Genomic DNA, 25,035 nt, shown 5'->3' on the forward strand with positions numbered 1-25,035 from the left:
TGTTGCGTTGCTGAAGTGTACATGTAACCCCTGACTCTAGCTGATAAGCTGTTGAACAGTGAATGGCGGTGCAGGGCAAGAGGTTTTATTGCAATGAGAGAGAACGGAAGATGACGCCGCAGCCCGTCTTAAGTCTCTGTCCTGTGATAAAGACAATCACTTCATTAACTCTGGGCTGATATGGCATGACCGTACGATCAACCCCACTACGGTGTTAAATGTCTCTTTTGTTTTATCACCTCGTTCCCTTTTCTCAGCTTTATGCAGCAACTGGGACAACATTTGACTAAATTTGCTTATTGTACATCACAGTAATTGCATGAAGCATCTTTGGGATTATTCAGAATCTTCTCTTTAGCATTTATCTTCCACATGTTTACACTTTCTGTGCAAGACTTAACTAAAGGTCTGCAGTTTATTGTAATAAAACTCGAGGATGCATTTTCTATAGAGAATCAAAGCCAGTGGTTGAGGTTCCAAGAAGAATCGCAGTGTGTGATTAGAGCCCACTCAAAAACACTGCGTGGGAAGAAAAGAGTATCTGAAATGATGAGCTTAGGTGTCTTTATTTGCTGCTGAAACAAACATAGACCAATAGTCTTTGACAGTGAAGGAAGATTAGCACTCTTAAAATGAACCAGTGGAGGACCTTCTTTTGAACACACGGTTGTTGTTGTTTTTTTAATATGTTTTTCATTATACAATACTTTCTCTTTTGGAAAAAAAAAAAAGAATCCACAATGCTCTAGCGATACAATGATATTACACATACACAGGGTTTTAGGTGCAGAGCTTTACTTTAAACAGCAACCTGAGGTACCCTAACAAACTGAAATGACAGTTTAATCAAAGGCACTCAACAATAACCAAAACACAGTCTGTCTTCCTGTTCTGGTGCTCTGGCTCAGTGTCCACTGGAAAGTACAAGTAATGATCTTGGGCAGTGATAAGAATCTTTGCTGTTTTTTTCACCTCCTTTATTTTCTGTTAAGACATTTTATCTAACTGAACCAACACAATGCAGATATGAAAGTGCTTCGCTTGGCATGCTTTCCCCTGCAACTGCAAAAACTGACGATAGCGCATCAGAAAGAAAAAGAAAAGAAAAATGAGAATCAACACTAGAGTAGCAGTGTGTCCCCTTAATGATGCTGCAGATTAGACATCAGTCTATGAGTTAATGTTTGAGTGTCGTGCAAAAGTAATGGAATGATGTATTTGAAAATTATAGTGGTCTGAGCATCCGGTGCATGATAGCAGTCCAAAAGGTCTGCCATCTCAGATTGGCCTGACAGCTGAGACCGTCACTGACAGAAACCACCAAGGACGTGAGCTGCTCTGTTGAGCACCAGGCAGACACCTTTAAAGCAAAGAGTTGCACAAGGCTGTTTGCGTGCATGGATGGAAGATCTTTCACTTCAGCTCGAGGACGCGACAAGACTAAGGTCCACATGTCATGTGCAGCAGCTACTGCTACAGCAGGAAAACAAGCTTTTTGAAATTTCTCTAGCCTGAAAATCTGTACATGTAAATCACCAAAAGTATTCTGGAATCACTTTCATTTCAAACTATTGAGTTTGTACAATCTGTGATGTAATGTTTCAGCACAATTAAACCCGTATTGTCTTACCACATTGCTAAGCAACAGCCCACTTCTTTAAGAGGTGGAACCCATTACATTTACATAACATGTAATAAGTCCCTCATAGTGAAGGATCACTTTTGCTTTTAGATCAAGACAAAGGCACAACAAAACTGGCAGCAAATAACTTGGGGCATGACTGCGTTAGATTATCTGATGAATAATGGTTATCCATTCTTAAAAATCAAGCCTCGTCCATGCAAGCAACGCTCAAAGAGAAGTCAAGATAGGATATTTTGATTACAGAGCTTAAAAAAAGAAACCGGGAAAAGCATATGCTACACAAGCAAATTGTGGACAAGAAAAAAGGATATCTGGCAAATTCATTTGTAAAAGATAGAGCATCTGTTTAGGATCTTGTCAGCATACTATCTGCTGCCGCATTTAGAGTTAGGTTGGGGATTCTGTGGGTGGAGATTAAAAAGAGTATTTTCAAGCTGCAAAGGGATGTAACCCCACATTGTCCCATCACAGGGGAATCTTTATGACAGCTATAAATTGTAGCGGCTGAACAGAGGGTTCCTGAAGGAGAAGAGCACAAGTAGCCGGCTAGCAGAAATGTTAACACTGGTGGCACACTTTGTCTACACTGTGACCAATTTCTTGTTCCATCCTATCAATTTAAATCCTCTACCCCTGTTGCAGGCTGCCAGAACTACATTTCAAATCTCTCCTCCGAAGAGAAGGACAGAAGGAAGGATATGATGTACCCTTGTAATCTTTAAATGTCCACCAAACTCATTACTGATTTGTGCAGCTGCTTTCTCCGACGAAAGAATAGCAACCAATAATCAAGCTGACCATCTCCACAAAGCACATCATCTGTCTAATGGTATTAGGCTTCAAACGAGGGTTTCAAGACTGAAATCAGACTTGCACATCTCTGTTAATCGTGGTGCTGCAATGTCTTATTGATCCAATCTGAGTAAGACCCAGGTTCCGGAGTTGAGCTGTAGAGGGGTCTCTTGAGCTTTCAGGTGGGGGATTTATGTGAGAGCTAAAAGACAAACCAAGGTCTAATAATCTCTTTCAAACAAGGTTCCGGGTTGGATTTTCTTTGCTACAGTCTTGGCTATATGAAATATGAAGGGGGAAAAAGGGATGGATATTGCCATATAGACTGGGAGCCACCAGAGGCTCTCATCTAAGGGCCCTCACAAAGTGTGTACCACCTCAAGATCACCGACAGCCACTTTACAAGCCAGCATCTCAAGGGGACAAACCAACAGTGGGGAAAATGTTGCAATCAAGTGCTCAAATTCGCCGGCAAAGACTGTGAAGGATGTTGACAGTGGAAAGGGAAAATACATGCAGGTGCTGTAATCCTTCTGTGTTCTTATGTTACAATTTTACTGGCATTGACAGCCACTTCGCCGAAATGGTCGACTAGGCTTAATTGGCCATTCCTCTCCAGTGAGGGGCTCTCTCTCCCTCTCTCTCGCCGGTGTTGAGAGCTCAGGAAGCAAAGAGATGAAATCCACAGAGGGGGATATGTGCTCTGAATAAAGCACCTACCAATAACAGATTTTGGCTCGTCTCTTCTTCATGGGTCGTGTAAAAAAATAAATTCTAAAACAGATTAGCATTGTGGAAACCAAGGACAGCATTTAATGTGTCCGATGTCACTCTGAATGGGAGGGCGGTTTCACAACAGCAGCTGAGGCTGCTGGTGATGTGACTCATCACACACATTGTGATTTCCACCGCCAATATGGAGCCACTGCAGCTGTAACTCAACCTGTCATCTGGATATTAGTCCTTGGGTGGAGGAGGGAAAATGTGTGCTTCGTGCCTATCGGATGACCTTGGCCAGTTCTGTTCAGATCAGGAAATGCTGTGACTGATGCGCATGTAATCACCAGTTGGCCAATTTTATTTTCTTTATTATGATTGTTTCTGGTGATGAAAAATGAGCTCGTTGGTCAAACAGTAAGAGAAACCCACTGCTGTGTGGTCATGGAGAATACCAATTTGCCTAAGAGCTTTTCTATGAATGCTTTTTATTTTTTGTGAAATAGCAAGTTCACAGCTATGGTCCCAACCCCATCTCCGTCCTCTGGTAAGCAAACGTGCAAGGAGCAGAGTGGAAAACAGAAATATGCAATAACACAGTACAGAGGATTTTTAAGTAAAAGCTCTGTTGAAAATGGAGTCCAACATCGTGGCATGAAATCACAGTGACTTACGACAATCTGTGAACCTCCCTTGAACACCACAGTACAACCACTGCCTTTCTATTTAATACACAGCGTAAAGCTGCACAACAAGGCCTGTGTGGCTGCACTAGCTTCAGCTCTGAATACTAACACTGCTTGAGGACATGTTCTGAGTAACAAGTCAGCAAAATGGTTAAATGTAAGATGGAAAAAAAAAAAACACAGATAGAAAGGCATCCCGCCTGGATGTTTTCAGAACAGAGCAAATGTTACTGATCACTGATAATCAAGTTATTGAGTAGCAAACTGAAACAGATATTAAAACAGCAGCTGCTGTTTAAAAAAAAAAAAAAAAAAAAAGAGAGAGAGAGAGTAGTTAACCCTTACCTTTCCTGTGATAGCGGACCAGACTTTAAGCGTGTTGTCATCAGAGCCACTGACGATGCGATTGCCACAAAATTGGAGGCAGGTGATCACATGGTCATCATGACCTTTCAACACCTATGGGATGGAGCATAGGACAAGAGATGAAATGAGAAGAGGAAGTAGATGTGGAACAGTAAAGTGTGTGGTGCTGAAAATGACAAGTCCCTAGTGGTTTATATATATATATATATATATATATATATATATATATATATATATATATATATATATATCGAAGTAAAAAGGATATAAAAAGGAAATGTCATCATGTGCTGCAGGTATATACTTAAACAAAAGCTGTACGTGTGTGTAATCTATTCTAGCTATCAATGGCCAGGAGCTCTTTCACATGTGCACATTCAGGATGAGTGCTGACATGTTCGTCATGCTTTATGGCAAATGAAACCCACAGACTTCAGGAAAATAGGATAATCCTGCATCAATCAACTCCAAGCTTCAGATCTTTTGTGATCCACCTTTTTTCTGACTAAAAGACATTAGGTATCAGATATCTAGGGATCAGCTGAGCACAGGCTATCCTGAGGGGGATTAAAGTTTGGAGGACAATGCTACCTTGGGTGATTTGAGGTCCCCTCTCCTCCAGTTAGTGTCTATTCTGTGCTGCCTGATGTAGGCACTCTTCCAGGGGCTGTGAGTGAAGCCAGGCTTGACGATTTTCCTTTTCTTCAGGGGCAAAGGCTCATCGATGCCTGTTAGGAGAGAGAAAGAAACTAAGTGGACTAAACGGTGAAGATCCTACTCGAATAGTTTATTTTAAACTAGGAACAACCAAGAGTTTGAGCACAGCAACAGCTCCTGACTCCTGCCACTGGATGATTCCTGAAGAGAGTTTACGCTCACCTTCTTCTCTACATTTCTCCCTCCACAACAAGTTATCTTCAGCAAGGATGCGCCAGTAGCGACACGTCTGGGCTGCTTGGAGAAGGTCCTTGGGTTCCAGGAATGACAGCACATACAAAGCCAGCTGTTGACAGATGAGAATGAAATGTGAAAGGTGTAAATGGAAAAAGCAATACAAAGAGGACCTATTATTCACTACAGCGCCACGTATAAGACAGTATAAATACCTTGGGAGAGGGGGGTTCAATTTTGAAATAATAAAACCAAAATGCACACTTGACAAAGTGTGTGTGTGTGTGTGTGTGTGTGTGTGTGTGTGTGTAATATCAACAGCGTGAATCCAACTCAGAAGGATTAACAACAGAGATGCCATAGAATTGAATTCACATTTAAATGAAAGCTAAACAAAAAAGATGTACGATAGAAGCTTCCCACAGCAGGTAATATTGCCAGAACTGCAATTTTGTTAGCCAGAACCAGCGAAAAAGAACACAAAAACTAGTATAATGAGTACAAATCTGCCATCCTAAGCAACTAAACACTGGATATCTTGTTTTTTTTGTTTGTTTTTTTTAACATATGAAAACAGAAACATAACTGGAAAAAAGTAGATTTAAGTGTGGAACTACTGCATTAAATACTACACTGATTCTGTAATGTATTAACCACGATTGCTACACCACGTGACAGCTCTGCTTCAACACTAAAAGGTGAAACTCACTGCTTCATTTAAGGCGGTGCAGTTGAGTAAATGTTTTTTTCATTATGTTACAATAATTTGAGATGAGAATGACCTATTTCACACTGTGTGATGAATTCAGTATGGTCTTCAAGAGTTCCAGGACGGTGGCATGGCAAGTCACCAGATATTTCTATTCATGAACCTCAATGAAAACATCTCAAGCTAAGACTGCATCACATTATGAAGCTACTGTGAGTCCCTCAACAACAGCCAGAAGGATGCAGATCATTGGGGTACATTCAACAGGTTTTCTGTTAATTTTTTACATTTTACAATTTAGTTTCAAGTTTATTTCAACTCACGTCTTGTCACAAACTTTGACGAGCCTCAGTCTCCTGTAACGCTTATCTAAGCTCCTTGTTATTACCAAGTTTAAAGATATTTCAACGTTTTATGAACGCTTTTAAATCCTTCTGAGAATCTATTTGTAGTTTCAATTTCAACTGGAATCTTAAGTGTAGTCACAAAGATGTACCGTAAAAACTACTTGACAGCCCAATTCAATATATGTCAAGCTTCTGTGTCAAAAAGGAGAGTTGTGATTATCAAAAGACGTCAGCCAGAACAAGATAAAAAAGAAAGAAGACACTGCAAAGAGAAAACAACATGAAAGGAGAGGCTTGAGAACATGCATAGGGCTGTTGTATGTTTGGCTTTGGAGCAAGTTGTGCTAACATCTTGAAATCTTGCATCATGTTGCCTCACTCTCTGTCAATCCCTTCATCCGAACACCCACCAGGCAAAGACAAGGTGTTAAGTATTTGATCAGCTACACCAGATACGGTGGATTGAGGCTGTTTTGTAAGAATCCTTTATGCGATCTTATCATCAGGGTAGCACTTTGTTAGTATTGTCAAATTTGATGCAGAGTTAAAAACAAGACACCCACAAAGGCTGCTCTTTGTTCCCCAAGAGCGATGTGAGGGAGGACTGCAACAGTGTGGGGCTGCAGCCTCTGTTCATTCAAGAACAATGTCTCCCAAAAGAGTCAGGATCAGAGGAACGGAGAGGAAAATAAGGCTGGGGAGAAGGTTATGGATTGTTAACAGAAATGGATTCTGGATCTCACCTCTTTGGGCAGCAGGGAGATGAAGTCGCGTTGAAACTGCGGCTCAATAACCTGCATCATATGCTTGACTTGTGTGGGTTCACAGCTGTCAATCAACTCATCCAGCGCCAGCAGCTTCTCTGGGCCAGTCCAGCTCTACAACACACAGAACAAAGGACATGGCTTTTTCAATTAAACGCTCTGAGTTAAAAATATTGCAATCAGCAATGAAAATCAGTTGTTGATTTAGACAAAAAGTAGAGCTGATCAAAAGCAATGAGCTCCATAACTATGTGAGATGCAAACATGATTATCCTTTATCATAGCTTAGCATAATGTTCTTTCCATCCGCTTTTGAGCAATTACACAATTTGGCAAGAGGGAAACATTGCTGCATTTTAGGATCACCATGCGGAATCCTGTGAGATAAGTACCGGTATATACGATTTTGAGTTTAATAGCATCTTATAGGAGTAACGACATATCTAACCTTCTAAAAACATGCATGGTAGCATATTTACAGCTGTAGCTGTTCAGTTATGAGGTTCGTTCTTCATGTGATATCAGAAAAATATTGCAGAGAGAATTATATTGTAAAACATTCTCCTTGCTTTCATTGCATACTTTCCTGTCTAGAAGCTTTAAAAAATGAAGGGAAAACCTTTTTGGGCAGTCACAGGTGGTGATGCACTAGCTGAACAGTGTCAACGGAATATTCATTGCTCATCCACATCTGGATTGCACCACCCAATGCAGCTGTAATGTACGGTACAAACTGATATCATAGCAAAGGGGCGTTATTGGCTAATCGTGCCAGATTACCACAGTCGCACAAGAGGCCAATGTGTGCTTATGTAAGCTTGTTTAGTGTGAGTTTGATGAACGGCTTCTTGGAAACATGCTGCTCAGTGTTGTGTACGTGAAACGCATTAATGGTCCCTACGTGCCCTCTGCTGCTGGAGAGACTTGCTCAAGGCAAGCACCGAACACACGAGTGGAAGATCTGACCGTCAGGAAGCAGAATCAGTCAAGAGCATTATTTGATTTCAGAAATGATTTCTTCTTCTTGTACATTCAGTCATTTAAGGTTGGTGTGCTGAGTGGACCTGCATGCTGGAACCAACAGCTGCAGTTGTTTTCCCTCTGTGCAGCACTAACAATGATTACAGAGTACGACGCTGGATGGAAAATGTGGCAACGGCAAAGAACCTGTGTTATGGTAGTTAAAAGCTGTAGCTGGGGATGCTGGCACTGGAGGAAATCAGGGGATTCAGAGACCTCCTCCTACCATTAACCACGATACAGCTACTGATGTGTTACTTCAATTCCCTGCCAAAAATGATTTGTTCTTTTATAATATTTGTACATCATCCAAAACACCACAGGTTCACAATCCTCACTTCAGATGAAAACCATGCCTACACTGAAAGTAATCCACTGGACAAATATGAGAAATTCATAATGTGTTTGGAATAACATGGACAAGTTGCCAGAAATAGCAAAGTATATTTTAGCAACTGTGACCATTTTCCCACTGTGATGGAGAATTTTATAACTTTGGTTCATTTTGAAGGACATATCCTGTTAATCAGGAATAAGGAACTGAGGTTTGCTCTGTTTAACAAGGGCTGGACACTAAAGAGAAAAAAACAGCACGATATTCAGAAGGCGCTTTTTCAGTACATATATCACCATTATTGCTTTAGTGTGGAAAATTACATGCCAGATACTTAATATCAGAGTTCATTAAATTGGTCCTGCATAGTAATGAGAAGTGGAGAAGTATAATTTTCACCTTCAAATGCTTGATTTTGTGAGCATGAAGCTCATCGTTTACTTTGTAAAGCCGATCAAAACAGCAAAATTGTGTATTGGAAATATTGATTATGGGGGGGGGGGGGCTCTAATATAATATCACGTTTGGACAATATTCCATATCCCCTATGTTAAATGATTCTCTAACTCGACCCCAATTTTTGTGAAAAGATGATGAAAGTTTCAAGAAGTAAAAATATCAAACCTCAGGATTGGCACTGACATGAAGCCAGAGTTAAAACTTGTGATCACAGTACTTGAACACGTGAGACACACGGACGAGCTCACTGATGGACAAGTGTTACCGTTTTGATCAACTGATCATGATGATGATGATGAGGCAAGCTGATAACGTACTTCAAGACATTCAAGTGGCTGCCAAAAAAGACTCCTTCTTAATTTCATACATCTGAGGCTTAATTCTCCAGCCTTCAAAAAGACTGCAACCAAGAACAGACTACTGAGGTGCCGTTTCTTTGAGCTATGAGGACACTAAACAGGCAATTATTAAATATTTAAGGCTGGTAATACCACTGCTTGGCTGTGCTGTGCAGTGCAGTTAAGATGAAGTCCAGCATGAAATATATTTAAATTAAACGCATTTTCATTATACGAAAACGTATGAAATCGAACCAGATGAGCCTGTATATTGGCTGTATTAGTGAAATACGTGAAATTGGAATGACCATGCGTCCCATTCAGATTCTCCTTTTTTAATGTGACATTTAAAAATAGACAACTACGGGGATTTCTTGAGAAAAACCTTCACAGAATTGCAGCCTGCCAAGCCTGAGATACAGGCTGGGACCAGACTGGGGAATGTACAGAATTTAGGGTTTGGAGTTGAGGAGTCAGATTAAAAGACAGTCGACACAGGCTTGAGGACTAATATATGTAAAATAAGCAGTTGTGTCACAGGTTGGCCCAGCTATTCAACAATAATGAGCTGAAGCGCTCTTGGGTAATGAAATCCATAGTAACCTATTATCTAATAAATAACAAATATTAGGTTATGCTACTAAGTAATGCTACGAGGATAATGTAGTCTAGCACATGATAAGGTTAGCAGGGTCAATAACAGGCTCCTGTCCTACTGCTGTACCTCAAATTTCTCAAAAAGAGGACCACACAAGATAACATCTGTTCAACTTTAAGAGCAGACAGTGAGTCTACAGTACGTCTGCTTTTAGTCTGAACAGGTACGGCTAATTCCAATTCCACGCAACAGTGCCTATGGTAATGTGGTGGGCCAGAACAACAAGGCAGCAATTATCTCTGAGACTAAGTGAACATTGATTGGGCACAACATCTGCTTTTTGATGAGCTTTTGTTCATGGCTTCAGAGTCGCCAGTGGGAGGAAAATATAGAGTAACACTCAAATGTTCTCACCTGAAATGTTCGGAGCCATTCCTGGAGACCCGTGGGTGGCTGAATTGAGGTGATACGCCGTCTCTGTTGCCCCTGACCATTGGCTGTTCTAATGTGACCAAACGTGGTGGGTGTTGCTGGACACGGGACTATTCCTGTAGGGCTGCAAATAAAACAACTTTAAACCCAGTAGGATATCGAGCAGTCATTGGAAAACAGCAGGAATATGACAACTGCACTACAATTAGCATGTTGCAATGGTTTCTGAGGGGGAAGACAACTAGACCCCGCTACTGTGAATTCACCGATTTTCTAAAGACAGTCTGACCTTAAATGACATGTGACTTGTGTTTGGAATCATCGAGGGAAGTCTGCGGGGGAACTGCTCTGATCTGCTCATGCAGACATTCTATGATGAAGGATGTGTATAATATTTTTTCCCCAGAGATGGAATATCTGATCACAAATATAAGGAATCAGGTGCTGATAAAAATGTCTATTCACAGACAGGATAATGAGTGGTGCTCTCAATCCACATATTGATCAATTTTCTTAGGAATATATCTAATGAATTTGTATATATGTCTTTTTCCTCTTTTAATAAGTTGCATTGTGTGGTTTAGAATAGCTCAATGATGTACCTGTGTACATAATGCCAACAACAATAATAATACTAACATTCAAGAAAAAAAGCTCCAGCATCAGAAGCAGTATCAGTATCAGCAGATGTGTATTGGGATTGGATCGGAAATGAAAAATGTGAACGGGTGCATATCTATTTTTTTTTTTTTTTTAGCCATAGAGAAACAGCGCAGACACACAAACAAATATCCCTTTTGTTTTTTTCCTTTCTATGGATTGCTTCAATGAAAAACAATGTGAATTACAACCATTAAATCTACAACCACTGAAAGCAAGCAAGGCTGAACTCATGTGATGTGTTTTATCTTGCTCTCCTACTCTCGATTCAGAACCAGGGACAGCACTGCGCAGCCTGATGCAAATACTCTACACGTATCCTAGTCCAACATGTGAAATAGGAGTCCGAATGCTGTTTGAGCAGTTTGAAAAGAGCATGGATCTGGTAACTTCTAATACTGTATGGGGAAAACTTCGAAGGTGCTACCTCACTGTTGTCTCCGAAACATTTGTTTTTGGGCCAATATTTCTGTTGTTTTGTTATTTTTCTAGAGGGTACACTAAACTTAAACTATGGGGCCCAGTAGCACTGGGTATGGATTGCTACGTAACCGCAGCAGGAGAAACCATGCAGTGGGCACCTCAAGCACTTGGAGATTCTACTTGCTGACAGCTAAATGGGAAGCTGGGGTCTATTTCATTATTGATTCATTTTTAATGGGAAAAGAGGCTGATACAGGGCCAGCTACATGGCGACATTTACAGTTAAGTGCCTGTGTTCAGTCTGAATTTTAATGTGGCTACATGTGAACACATGCATTAAATATTCAGGGTTAGAGAAACATCTGGGACTGCAGGATGGATGCCGGAGAAACAACATAATGTAAAACATCATTCTGTTTGAAGTCACATAAGATAGCATCTTTCCATATATCTTGATTTTTTTTTCATTATTTATGTACATGGCATTTTCATTTAAGATGTGTGGAGAGCTACAATGAAGAGGCTCTGCTCTCTAAAATATATTTTCAACTAAAATCATTCTGACGCTAAGACGGAAACAAAAACAAACAAAGCAATCATGACAATGAAAGTAGGTTTTTTTGCTGTTGAAATCTTAAAATGAAAATGCGGGTTTCCTTTACCTCGGATACTCTGGGCCTTTGCAGGGCTTTTTTCCTGAAGGGAAAGATCGGACCTCGGGGCCATGGTCCAACTTTCTCTTCATCTGAGAGGGAAAGAAAAAGAAAATCATTAGATGACTTTCAAAACAAAAACAACAAAGGAGACTGAAAGAAAGAGCAAACCAATTACGTCAGTAAAATATAAATTGGACATAAAAATGTAATTGCTATAAGATGAAAAGAGACTCGTGCGTATGATCTTGTATTTCTTTCTGCCAAGATATGCTTCTCTCAAAAACACATTTCAAATGTGAAAAGCTAGCCTCTCCAAACCAAATTTACGAAAACAGGTCACAGATGTTTTTAAAAACAGTGGTGAAAGCAGAAAATTGCTTTTGAACACTGCAGACTTTGTTAACATTATGTCTGAAATTCATTACATTTAAATACAGACACAAGAGTCTTGCATCAGATCTATGCAAATGAGAAATTAAACTTTAATGCATAGGATAGAGCTTCAATTTATTAGCATGTTCCATTAAAAAAGGAGAGGTATGACCTATCCATGATAAAGTAGCTTGACTTTACGAAAGTAGGAAACAGAGCAGGTGCTCGTTAGCAGTATGCGTGGTTTATTTTGTTTGTGATAGATGTAGGAAGCACATGACAGGGGATCACTAAGCAACCACCTCATAATATCCAGTGGCATTCACACCCAAATTTCCGAGGGTACAGCACGTTCAAGCACACAAAATAACCTTGAAGTACACAAACTTGCTCAGGGAAGGTACGAGGTGCATTCTTTGGCACACAAGTTTGATTCATACTGATATTTGACAAAGAGAAACACAACATGTCAGTACTGTATCGTCTTTATCACCTTCATGTGTACACTACAACCAAACCGAGTTCCCATCTACCCCGCTGCGCAAACAAAGGAGCCTGTGTAAAGGCCTGGGCGAGCCAATTTTCTTGAGCCCATGCCTGCCACTCTCTCTGGCAAAGCTTCTTTCCACACATGCAAGTGATCACCATCTCATTGCCAGTCCCTCATGAATAAACAAGCCAACAAAATAACCCGAATACTCATTTTCTGTGTCTGGTCAAAATAAGATATACAATGGGACAGTCTGGCCTTGTTCCTTGATTAATTCAATATGCTTCATGTTTAAAGTTAGATTAGATTTGTGTGTGGTCCTGCAGTTCCAGTCTCTGGTAAAGCCCGTGATTCTACAGAGAGACAAAAAGGGTTTTCTCAGGTCCTTTATCATTACTTTAAATCAATGATCTCTGAATCAGTCCAAGCAAGGGCATATTTTGACAAAAAGATGTACTTGTGCAGATGAGTAATGCATTGTAAAATGCAGGATTTTTTTTCATGAGATTCCCTTCAGAGTTCTAGTGGGGCAGTTAACAGCCTGTGCTCCCAGACAACCTGTACTGGACATTGTTTAGCAGAACTTCCTCTTCACCAGCTGCTGCTACTGTAGATCTGATAAAGGCTTGCAGAAACCAGAAAACACTCTTAAATATAACTCAATTCCTTCTTAAAGGCCAACAATGCTTTCTCAAAGCATTCTTTTTTTTGCCAAAGAGAACAAACAAAGAAAGGAGAAATGGTCTGTGCATTTGACTCCATGCTGTCTGGCTTTACAGTGGCATGATTACACGTCTCTCCTTAAGATGGGTGTTTTTTGTTTATCACTATAATTTGGTGAGTTTGAGTATGTGTGTGTTGGCCTTCTCTGTATTTTCAGCCACAGGGGTACATCTGATTGTTGAGAACAGCGGGCAGTGTATCAAAGCAGCCAAGAACCAAGAAAGAGAACGTTTCATTTAGAATGTAAACCTACCCCCGCAACCCGGCAGAGGCTGAATATAAGCTACTGGATCAATGCATTAGGTATCAATACAGGCTCCCTACCTCAGTATTACATGTGGACAACAGAATCAATGCACCAACTGACAGAAAACAAAAGCCTGAGCTGATGTAGACATGACTGGCACACCAACTCGTGCTTCTGCTTAGATGCCCCCCGGGCATCAGCCTGATCGGACCTATGATATGTGATCTCTTCCTGCTAGTGTATAAGGCTGCACTGGTTGAAGCCCAGCTGAAATGAAAAAATGCCCTTGAAACCTTTTCACCTCATATCTATTATACTATCTTCATACTTATTCAAAGATACAGTCTATGCCAAAGAAATTGGGGAATTTTTTTTTTCAATGTTCTAATCATAAATTAATCAAATTAAAAAATTTTCAGTGTTCAACTTTTAGCAGCATGTCAGCAGCTAGCAAACAATACTACGCTGATTTCTCTCTGGCTACAGTATATGCCACATTCTTTTCCTTCCCCAAAATATTGAGTTTCTGGACTCAAATTAATTCATTTTGAAGGAAGTGGGATCTGTGATGGCTCCAGGTTATTTCACAGAGGACTGCTTCGTCAACTAGAAGGAACGGAGGCTGGGCTTCGTCTCTCTCCCTGACAGATATTACTCTCCTGTAAGTGTACACCATCGTTATGCTGTGGACACGCTCTAGATACGCCCACTTTTCTTCCATCCAATCAAATCCGCGCCAATTTTATTTCCCGCCGTTCCAACCTGTTTTACTCTTAAACAGATACAGAAGTTAGACACCTACGTTCTTTTCCGCTGGCCTTAAGGTGGCTGGCAGAAAGGCTCGAAAGCTATGAAAATTCACAATAAATCAATAATCAGTAAATCAAGAGAGATTTAAAGAACACAAAGTTAAGTGGTTAAATGAGACTGAATGTTTCTCAGCAGGTACAGTAGGCAGCACACACTCTACTCATCTACATTTAAAATATCTTGAAAGCTTTTTTGATTGCTTCAGAGCTGCAGCAGGGTCAGTGTGTGTTTGTTTAGATACGGCCTTTTAACCCTACTGCCTTGTTCTTAAAGCAGTGATCTCATGGCAATGGCAGTTCAGTAGTCAAGGAGAGCCTGGGTGTGTGCATGCATGCATTGGGTGTGTGTATGTTTTGTGTTCCAGTGTGTGAGAGAGAAAGAGGGGAAGTGCTGGCATTGAAGAATGCGCTTCTGAGGGTGCATGTACAGAAACAAACTAAACGCAGGGGTGAATAGCATGAAGCCACATTCTTCTTGTGTTTCAGCCTTGGAGGACATAACAAGAGAACTCCATTTTTGTAAATCACAACTAATCAGTCCTCCCCTCCCTCTTCTGGGTTCCCCCCTCCCCTATCTCGGCAAAAGCCCAACAGATGGAAACAGAGAGATAATGATATTTTAAAGACAGCAATCACTCTTACATAATGTGTTGATCCATTTCAACAGGGACTACATCCTGCTCTGTCACTTGAAAATTCTCTGTCATTTCTCATCTCAATCATGTTTCAAGCAGACACGGAACCGTTTCATCATGTCCATCAGAATTGCTGGAAGACACATTTTTGGAAAGAAATGATCCAGTTTATGGTTCCAAAACTCTGGTTTGAATTTGTAATATAAATCATTCTGTTAGTACAGGAGGAAAAAAAAAGGAAAAAAGAAGCAGTGTTACAATATTCTTGTTTTTTAGGGCTTGCATCAAAACCCTGATGAAACAGAATCAGCACTTTCACTAAATTTATGGAGAATGCAAATGAGTGATCTATTGATTTAAATCCTGATTAACAATGACATTTTCACTTAATGGTTAGGACTAATTGAGTCAAAGCTTCAACACCACAGAGAAGGGGGGGGGGGGACGACATCGCAGCAAAAAAAGAAAAAAAAATCACCAGAGACTCAGACTTCCTAGTGATTAACAAACGTAGCTGCACTACAGGATCCTTTAAAGAATAAAGCTAAGGGTGCATGGTTTTATGGCAGTCATCCAGCACAATACACCAAATATCCTGAAGGATACTCTACCTCCTGCCATCTGACACAGTGACCCATTATCTCTGTGGTTGGAGCCTGGGGCAAGTGCACAATGTCAGGGAGTCGGCTACTCCAACAGGCAACAGCAGACTGATCACATGCATGCATCTCAAGCAGGCACTTTGGTCATTGCAAGATAACCACTGCTGCATAATGTAGGAACATAATAACCCTGGCAAAGTGGAGAGGACTGCAGTGGGAAATGGCCATTTCCCCCGGAATGAGTAGTTGTTATAACACAATCTGCACATGTTTAAGTGTAGATGAGGCGGCGATGCCCATCCTATATTGTATTTAGGAGTGTAAAAGGTTATGTGATGGAGAGGACCACAAATGATGCACAGGTGCAGAGAGCAGTAATGAGGCAAAAGCCCTTCATAAATTGTGAATGTAGTAGTAAATAACACTACTAACACTGAAATATGGTTATACCTTCATCCAGCACTTCAAAATTGAATAATTCTTAAAGTGGAAAAGCCATCAGTCATTTGCAGATTCAACACCTCACAGTCACATCCACAGCATTTATTTACAGGTGTAAATAACTAAGAAGGAAATGATGCCAAATTGTGATATTGCACCCTTCAACGCAGCGCTAACACAACGCAACATAAAGGCCCAGGCAATTAAAGCAGCGTCTCCGGGGGTCTGCTACACTGCCGTTCATCCTCCGCAGTGGCCGAGCAATCTGCCGTGAGGAGCGCGTCAAAGATAATGAGGGCGACGGAGCGAGTCCAACATGAAATAATAAGAGACGCGGATGTGTTGGAGGTGAGGCAGGCGGTTCATGCAGCGGAAATCCTACTCACTTTGTAGAAAATCATCTTTAAAGTGCCGTAGAACCCCATCCTTGAAATCCGGTGTGTTTTCCTCTTTGCTCTTCAGTGACAATCGGTGAAGTCCAAATGTGTGTGAGCGGCGGGGAGATTGCTGTGACAGTGTGAGGCCAGTGTACTCTCAGGTAAATCCGACGCCGTCTCTGATGTGAACATGCTCGGGCACGTCACCGGGCTGGCGTGCATTCAGTAGATCCCCCCGGGTAAAAGCATTAAAAACGGCCGTGTCACGCCGACTTGAATGGGGCTCGGTCGGTGGGTGAACAATGCGATGCGACGATCCTGGAGGCTTGTGCACCGCCGACCAGCCTCGCCGAACAGGGAGTGAACAGATGAGGGAGAAAGAGGGTGACACTCGGCAGAAAGGGGAGGAGTGGAACGCGTCAGAGCGCAGAGCAGTGCCCTCTTCCTCCTCACAGGCTGCACGACGGCTCCTCCAAACGGCATCGGATTACAGCCTCCCCGGTGGAGACGTGAGGAATGGTGCAGTCCGGCATGCAACAGTGTGCGCAGCGCATCCTCTGCGAGCTGGGTACCCGGGGACGTGTGTGTAGCAGGCGGGGGAGCGCTCAGGAGGTGGACCCACACTTGTTGCCGCACCACAACACTGAATTCATGCACCACGCCCAAGAAGTACACAACTCTTTCTCTACAGTTTTACAGCTGGACTCATAAAATGATTTGTGTCGATCAAAACATAGATAAGTGCTGCCGCCAAAGGGAGGGAAATATAGAAAGTAGTGACAGGTAACTGATAGCCTCCAGTACCTGCACCTCACCCCTCAGGGAACCACGTACATTTTTACCGATAAATTTCATGATCATTTCACACCTTTGAGAGTAAACACACACGAAAAAATAACGAGGAAATTAATATCAAAACTTACATATTCAATTTAAGTTGATAAACTATGGGGTTTAATGTGACATGGACATGTTTTAAGATAAATCAAAGTTAACAAGAAGAGATATTGCTCAGTCGTAACCAAAGCACATATACTCTTAGTATCAAGGTATTTCTAAAGCAAATTTCTATGATTTTTTCCAACAATTTTCTAGCTTAAGTTTTTCAAATATTTTCCAGACCTGGAAATTAACATTTTTTTTTTAATTCATTGGCATTTCCAGTTTTTTTATGACAGCATGAACTCTGACTGCCAACATTCACTTCCCAGCGTGTGTTTTTCTGAAGAGGATTTTAAAAAGGTAGAACTGCATCCATTACCAACAATACTTGCGTCGCTTAAATTTTTTGCTTTTAAATGCTAATTATTCTGACAGGAAGAGACCAGAAAATGGAGGGAAAATGCCATCTTGATTCACCTGAGCTCAAAAATACTGACAAAACAATTATTTAACCATGAAATATAATGCATAGTGAAATAAGAAACAGCCAAAAAGAACATCCTGTCCTGATTAACCACACAAAAAAGCACTGGTTTTCCTGTTAATATATGCCTCCCATCAAGTTACGGTCCAACTTTATAAAGGTCATGACGAGGTAAGTCCGCATTGATTAATTGTATTTCCCCACTTCAAGCCATCATAAACAGTCTCCATTTTATATACACTGATCATACCGCACTGGATGACTATTAAATCCTATCAACATCCCAGCAGGCAGATCAGATGACAGGAAATAACCTACTATCATAATCTCTCACGTAACAGAGAGAGTGGATCCACATCTGGTGCACCTGCTTATTGGCACACAAAATGACCAATATTTACATTTCAGTTTGGCAGGTAATGGCTGACTGTTGCTGTCCAGCGAACGCCGCAGATGGTTTCACAACATTTATTACAGCTAGTAAAAGTTCAACATAACACTGACAGCTTTATTCTAAAATACAGCTATATTAATGTTTAGTGTTGGTGTAGGCAATGAGTCACAATTCAAGGGGATTCAAGGGGATACGGAACCATGAAGTTCACTGACCAATTCATTTACAAAAGTTTAACCATGCCAGATATGCACATTACAAGCTTTTAGTTTAGTTTTGTTTGTTTTTTTAATTCGGAGAATGTGAGAGATAAACAATATTTCTGGCCAATGACGTGAAGTCACTGTGCTGCAAGAGAACAAACACGTTTCTCTGTTAAACAGACCAGTGGCTGTTTATAAACCGCTGCACTGGAAACTAATCTTTGCATGGGTTTGTTGGCTTCTGGGCACATTATTTTGTCCAACAAAATATCATAGTCTATGTGAAGCTGTATGGTTAACAACGCTAGTTAGCCGCTATTCTTGAACTCTATTCCTATTTCTCCTGACATCATCTAAACAGGGAACACAATGAGAGGTCAAAGGAAGGACTAATTACAGGTGACTGAGCACCAGGATCTGTCTCATTGGGGGAGGGGCAGTGAATTCTGGCAGTTTTTGACTTTTGGGATGCAATATATGACATCCAGCTCTCTGCAAACCCTGTGGCTTTTGCACAGCAATGGACACATGTTTAAGTAAGGCAAGATTTTATGACTAAAGGCTGGTCAACTATGGAGGAAGATATAAAACACAGTCATCTGAGAGACATGACAGGTTGCTGAGGACTAATCTGGGTATTGTAGTCACACCAAAGTAACACACAGAAAAGAATTAAAATCTGTCGACCTCTGTGTGCATCAGGCTGAATAGTTTGAGCTTTGTCTGTGTGTGTTTAAGGTGGCTCTCGTGAGAAAGGCCCTCTCGCTGCTCTCCGTCGGCCCAACCTTTACACAGCACATTGGAATGCCTGGCATGCAAGAGGGGTTGCTCTGTGGCCTTTGAATAAGCCACGGTCTCCTTTGTCGCTCTCCTTCTGCTAGCTGGTAAAGTATTAACAGCCCCCCCCCCCCAACACACACACACACACACACACACACACACACACACACACACACACACACACACACACACACACACACCCTGCTAATCAAACCCAAGATCACCCTGGTCAGATGTAAAGCTGCGCAAAACATGTGTCTCTGAAAGCAAACTCATGTTGTATTCATATGATAAAAATGAACCTTTTCAGGTAATAACTTCCCGTTAGACACTGGCTTGTTTTGCTACAATATTTGAAGAGCAGAAGTTTGATAAAACTACATTCATTTCATCACAGTGCAGTAGATGGCTTTTGGGGAATTAAAAATGCTTCAGGTACGTGATGTGCACCAATAAGAGACAACATCAATACCAGGGATTTTGGTATCAACAGAGACAGAAAAGACCTGCAGATAAGTTGAGCATCCCTGGATGTGCGACAATACAAGAAGGTATTTTCTGAATATCTGGAATGCAAATGGCTATATTTTTACTTTCATAAAAGGGAGACTAGTAAGAAAATCTTTACATGAAAGCCATTGTCTGATATTGAAAATTAACAAGAAAGTATTCTGATGTTCTTTTAAAAATATAAGCTTTGGTCATAAACAATTTTAGGTGGCATTAAATAACAAATGATATTCCACAATATTCTGAAACTTTTTGGAGCAGGGAATTACAATTTTAAAAAGGTCACAGATTACTAGGAACTGAAATTAATCACTGGCAGGCTTAAATGAATGATCCAAACAGTCAGATTCATTTCTGCTGAACAACTAATGGAATAATCCGTCCAGCGCCAAAGAAAATAAGTGAATTATAAAGTCAACACCTGCATCCTGTTGGTGGGAAAACACTCCACTATAGGAGCAAATGTTTAATGAGAGGTGGTGAACTTGAAGTAGAAATACTTCTTGGGCAACGATGCATCACTAAACGGGGCCATGTCATTGTGTGATTGTCCTCCCGGTGGAAAAAAATGAGGATAGGGGGTCTCCTCTCAATAGATTCTTCTGAAATGGTGAAGTGTGAGCCCCATTCCAGGCATGACAGATGCAATGCGTGTGGGGGAGGTTTGATGAATAAGGAAACGATGAATCATGGCATTCTGCAAAGGATAATATGAGCATCATCTGCATGTAGTTGAATTAACATATCCTAGAGCCACCCACGCGACTAAAACATTCAAGTTTGAAGGGGTCAGGTCAAAAAAGAAATTAAAGCAAGAGCCACCGGTATCTCCCTTGTGACATCAATGGGGTCCATGGAAAATAAATGGAGAACAGGGGTCAGTATTTGCAATTACTGGCAATCATTTAGAAATCTGCATTCAGAGCAAATGCAGCATTTTAAAATGTATACTTGTCGAAAGGGACAAGATAAACAGACAATGGTCTAAACAGTGTAAATGAACACAAGCAAGGGAGCCACACTACTCAGATTTTCACAGTACAAAGAATTAATTTTTCTGTTTCATCCATTTTTAATTAATTTTTCTCAAATCTATTAATGAGTTTGCTACAGTCTTTACAAAAAGGGGAATTGGATATTGCTCCTGAGGGTGTAGTCAGGTTTTTGATCTGGTTATAACCAGAGACGATCCAACATTTTCAGTCCCGATACCGATCCAACACCAATGTCTAATTGATAAGCTGTATGACTCACTGTGTGGAAGAGACTGGGATCATTCTTGTATTTATGAGGAAAACATCCTGTTTGACTTGAATATCGCCTCCCTAAACTTTGTCAAACAAAATGCTACAAATAAATACATATATAAATGAACTGAGCCATTGTTGTGAGCTGCCTTCTTGCTGTTTGCTCTCATTTTAGTAAAATGTAGCCTGCAGGTCTACAGGAACACTGCTGCCACATAACACAGCATGTCGACCTCCAGTAACATCAACCTGAACTGATGGACCTCAATGTCACGATACACAATCATGCTATGAGTCAGTATCAGACTGATATCAATATTGGATCAGTGCACGCCAAGTTAGAACCAATGTCACCCTGAGACAAAATATTTTTCAACTTCAACTTATTATGTTTAACTAGTTAAGAATGTATTTAAGCAATTATAGTTCATATCACTTGGAGTTTGGCCTCAGAGCAAATCATTCCAGAGAAACTTGCCTGCCTAATGAAGCGAGTTATGTCTGGGCTTGCCGAAGAGGATGAGTTGGTGTCGTATTGCGTAAAGCGATACATTGAATCATCGCATTTGTATTGTTTAACTGTGAATTATGCATTGTTCAGTGAAAATGGGTGCACAATGATGGCTTGCTGATTTTCAAATTAAAAAGTATCATAAATTAAAAAAAACAACAACAATGTCAATCATCAGAATGTTTTCTGAATTAGGCTGGTCTGCAAAGAAGGACATCTATGAAGGCTACATCCAAAGCAGAGTTGGAATGTCTTCAAGTGTGTTGTATCCGATTATCCTCACGTTATTTTGGGAATAATAACCTGTTGACTTATATGAAGAGATATGTCTGTGATTTTGAACACTAACCTGTAATCTCAGTAAGAACTTAGAAGGCATAAAAGTGGATGTCTCCATGGGAAATAAAAAAAAGTGAGTATCTAAAACGTTCACTTAATTATGCTCACAAAAAGACAAAATCTGCTCCAGTGGAACAGCCAGCAGACAAGCCTGTGGATGTGCTGAGCAGCTTCCAGGTGTGAATGTGTGTGTAACTGTGTGAATGTGATCAGGGCGTTCCTGTAAAAAAGCATCGCTCACGGTGAAACCTCCCTGAATAAATAAAGGATTACAAAAAACAGACCAGGGCTGACAGCTGGCCAAGCCAAATTCATACTTTTGCAACTCGGGAAAGGAGCTGCAGCATCTGAAGAGTATGCTAATGTCAAAAGCTAAATATACTGCCTTCTGACCAGCTTATTTTAAGCAAATCAAACACCAAATCTATCACGATTTCAACTATTGGACGTGCACAGAATAAGTAGTACAGTGCAAGCTTTTATTTGGAAGGAGCCCAATGGGGTCAAAGTAATTAACAGGAAATTGACTGAGGTCTGAAGCAGTACTTTTCCTGTCAAACAAGACAACGCTCATACGTTATGACTGCACGTTACACTCAATTCTCAGGAATAATATGCAGTCGATCTACAGTAATTGGATAGAAAATCCTACAGTGGTGTGCTGTCGCCCTGCCTGAGTTAGATGCCACACGATTGATTTAAAGCGCTGTTCAATTTGTTTCAGCAATAATGAGAAATAATTAAGTTCAAGTAATGGGTGAATGAATATGTCTTGCCATGTTTTAAAGATTTGCATGATGCTCTTCGTCATTATGTCCAATGAGAAGCATCACAATCAAACTATAAGGAAGATTAGTACCCAAAGCATACAACACATTACTGTCTGCGCCTTGTTGAAAACGGTTGTAGCTGAAGTCTTGCGGTTTGTACATCTGAAATAATTACAACCCTCTCCAAGTTAAAATGCATCCCTTTTCAGAGATGGTAAATGGAAGGCATTTGTATAGCGCCTTTCTAGTCTACAACCACTCAAACAGCTTTGCACCACCTTCACACATATTCATACACTGTTGGCGGAGGCTGCTATGTGAGGTGCCAACTTGCTAAAGCGGGGGTTAAGGGTTAAGGATCAAGGGCACTTCAACACAGCCTCTGAAGGAACTCAGGAAGTGAATCAGGAACCTTAAGATTACTCGATGATCTGCTCCAATTCACAAAATATGAATGGGACTTTCTATAAAGACTTCTCTTGTCTGCATCACACCCCAATTTGGCCCTTAAATGTCCCAAGTCATGGTTGTTCAGAAAATATCACAATCTTTACAATATACGACACCACTAAGTTTCATAAAAATTGGTTAGACAGTTTTTTGCATAATCCTGATGAAACACAGACAAACCAACGAACAGAGAGATGCCTGTGAGGGTAGTTCAAAAAAAGGACTGAAAATAGCAAGCTGCTCAGTACAGGATGTAGTGTGTGCAGTGTAGATAGAAGCAGCAAATAAAATGCAAATATAAAGTCAACACTAAGTGTAGCTAGTTGGGAAGAATATGAAGCTCTAAAATGAGGCAATAGTCAATATACTGTCAAAATTCTTGTAGTCTATAGCAATACCTTGAGGAGGTCCCAACTATCTTTCTTTATGGATAACTGTAAAGGCAGAATTTCTCCGTCGAGAAATATTTACATGTTCCTCCATTTCTAATCCTTTTTCAATGATACAGGCCTGATATCTGCGTTTGCATTTGGATGCACTCAGAGCTGTCATATCTCATTCAGAATTTAAAGAGGGATATGGAAATGTGTGTGATGAGCCAGGTGAATTTTGACTGGGGCTGGCATCAACATTTACACAGACACGAATAAACCTCTTTAATCATCCAGAATTACCACTCTGCATCCCAGATGAAGCAGAGCGAGCCAAATTGTGCCTGCTGGGTGTTGACTGTCATCTGTAGATCCCTAAATATGCTTGAGAAGGTGTGGAAAACCATGCTGGGACATTCTGACAGTGTCTTGGGCACATGCCTTGATGTGAACTCACAATAGAAATTCCATCATCACATGGCGTTTTTTTCTTACTTCTCTAATGATACTGATCTCACCATATTACTCTATGTATACTGTATTTGCATTTTACCGTTTCTCTGAACAGAGATGTTACCTAAATCTAAGAGCATCTGAGATAAGAGAAACCTATTATACACGATCTGTTAAGAGAGCTGATTAGGGGAAAAAAAGGCATTAATCTCTTACATCTTTGGGCAATGTCCTCAAGTTTTATGCACCATTCAAGACACAGCAAATGTTGAATAAACCTGTAACATTGACACACACATTTGAATGAACTGCATATTTCCTGAATAACCTTGACAAATGTTAAGCTTCCAAAGGTGTGCAAGTACAGTACACTCTAATACATGGCATCTCCCACATCTATGCTGTGAAGGAGCAGGAGCGCTGTATTAAAATGTAAAAATAGTTCAAAGAAAGGTGCCACTGGCACTACTAATAATACTAATGTGCATTCTCATCAAGTTCCCTCAGCCAGCAACAGAAAAGCTGGTTGCAAGGGGAATGGTGCCATACAACAGTGCAATGTTCCTCAAAATGTGTCCTTAAGAAGAAAAAAAAAATGAAGAGATTCTAAACGTCTTTATAAGATGGACAATAGCATCCTCCTCAACATAATAAACAGGTGAGGTACAAAAGAGCAGAGAGTGCAGGGTCTTCGAGTCTTCATTGGCAAGATAAATGGTGGGATACTTTTAACAATTCCTGGGATGGCAAAGTTCAAGAAAGGGGAAAGAAGGAAGGAAAAACTATCAGGGAAGGCTGTGAAAAGCAATTTTGTCCTGAGGATGAAGTAGTGTTGCTGTTTTCTGATGATTAAACCCAGATGAATGCGACTGACAGGTAGGTCTGACTGATGAGGTAATCTAAGGAAGAAAATCCAGGGGACACATCGTGCAAGCGTGCAAAGTTGAAAGTCTTATTTAGTGGTCAGTGTTGATGGTCAGGTTAAATAGAGAGGAAGAACAAACGGATAGTGACCCAAAAAAGGGAACATTTGATAAGAATGAAATACGTGACTTCCATGTTGATTCACAATCCAATTTCCAGAAAGTGAAGGGCACATTTGATCTCG

The 25,035-nt window shown here is 40.7% G+C and overlaps 1 protein-coding gene across 5 annotated transcripts in view; it reads right to left on the minus strand.

Annotated features, from left to right (window-relative positions):
• The window catches only part of fbxw7 (F-box and WD repeat domain containing 7), a 106,558-nt gene that overhangs the window by 9,129 nt on the left and 72,394 nt on the right, over nucleotides 1-25,035 (minus strand). For 4 of the 5 annotated variants that reach the window (XM_086211803.1, XM_086211801.1, XM_086211802.1 and 1 more), the window contains 6 exons: nucleotides 11,844-11,926; nucleotides 10,081-10,222; nucleotides 6,897-7,031; nucleotides 5,086-5,209; nucleotides 4,798-4,934; nucleotides 4,186-4,299 (listed from right to left, as the gene is read on the minus strand). In XM_086211803.1, the coding sequence (XP_086067929.1) occupies nucleotides 4,186-4,299; nucleotides 4,798-4,934; nucleotides 5,086-5,209; nucleotides 6,897-7,031; nucleotides 10,081-10,222; nucleotides 11,844-11,926 (735 nt within the window). Of the gene's footprint in view, nucleotides 1-4,185; nucleotides 4,300-4,797; nucleotides 4,935-5,085; nucleotides 5,210-6,896; nucleotides 7,032-10,080; nucleotides 10,223-11,843; nucleotides 11,927-16,542; nucleotides 16,903-25,035 lie in introns of those variants that run through there. The other variant, XM_086211804.1, reaches the window with a different exon arrangement.

Source organism: Aulostomus chinensis, chromosome 8, assembly GCF_037954235.1.
Source record: "Aulostomus chinensis isolate RoL2024-O1b breed Wild chromosome 8, RoL_Achi_v1.0, whole genome shotgun sequence".
NCBI classification, from domain to species: domain Eukaryota; kingdom Metazoa; phylum Chordata; class Actinopteri; order Syngnathiformes; family Aulostomidae; genus Aulostomus; species Aulostomus chinensis.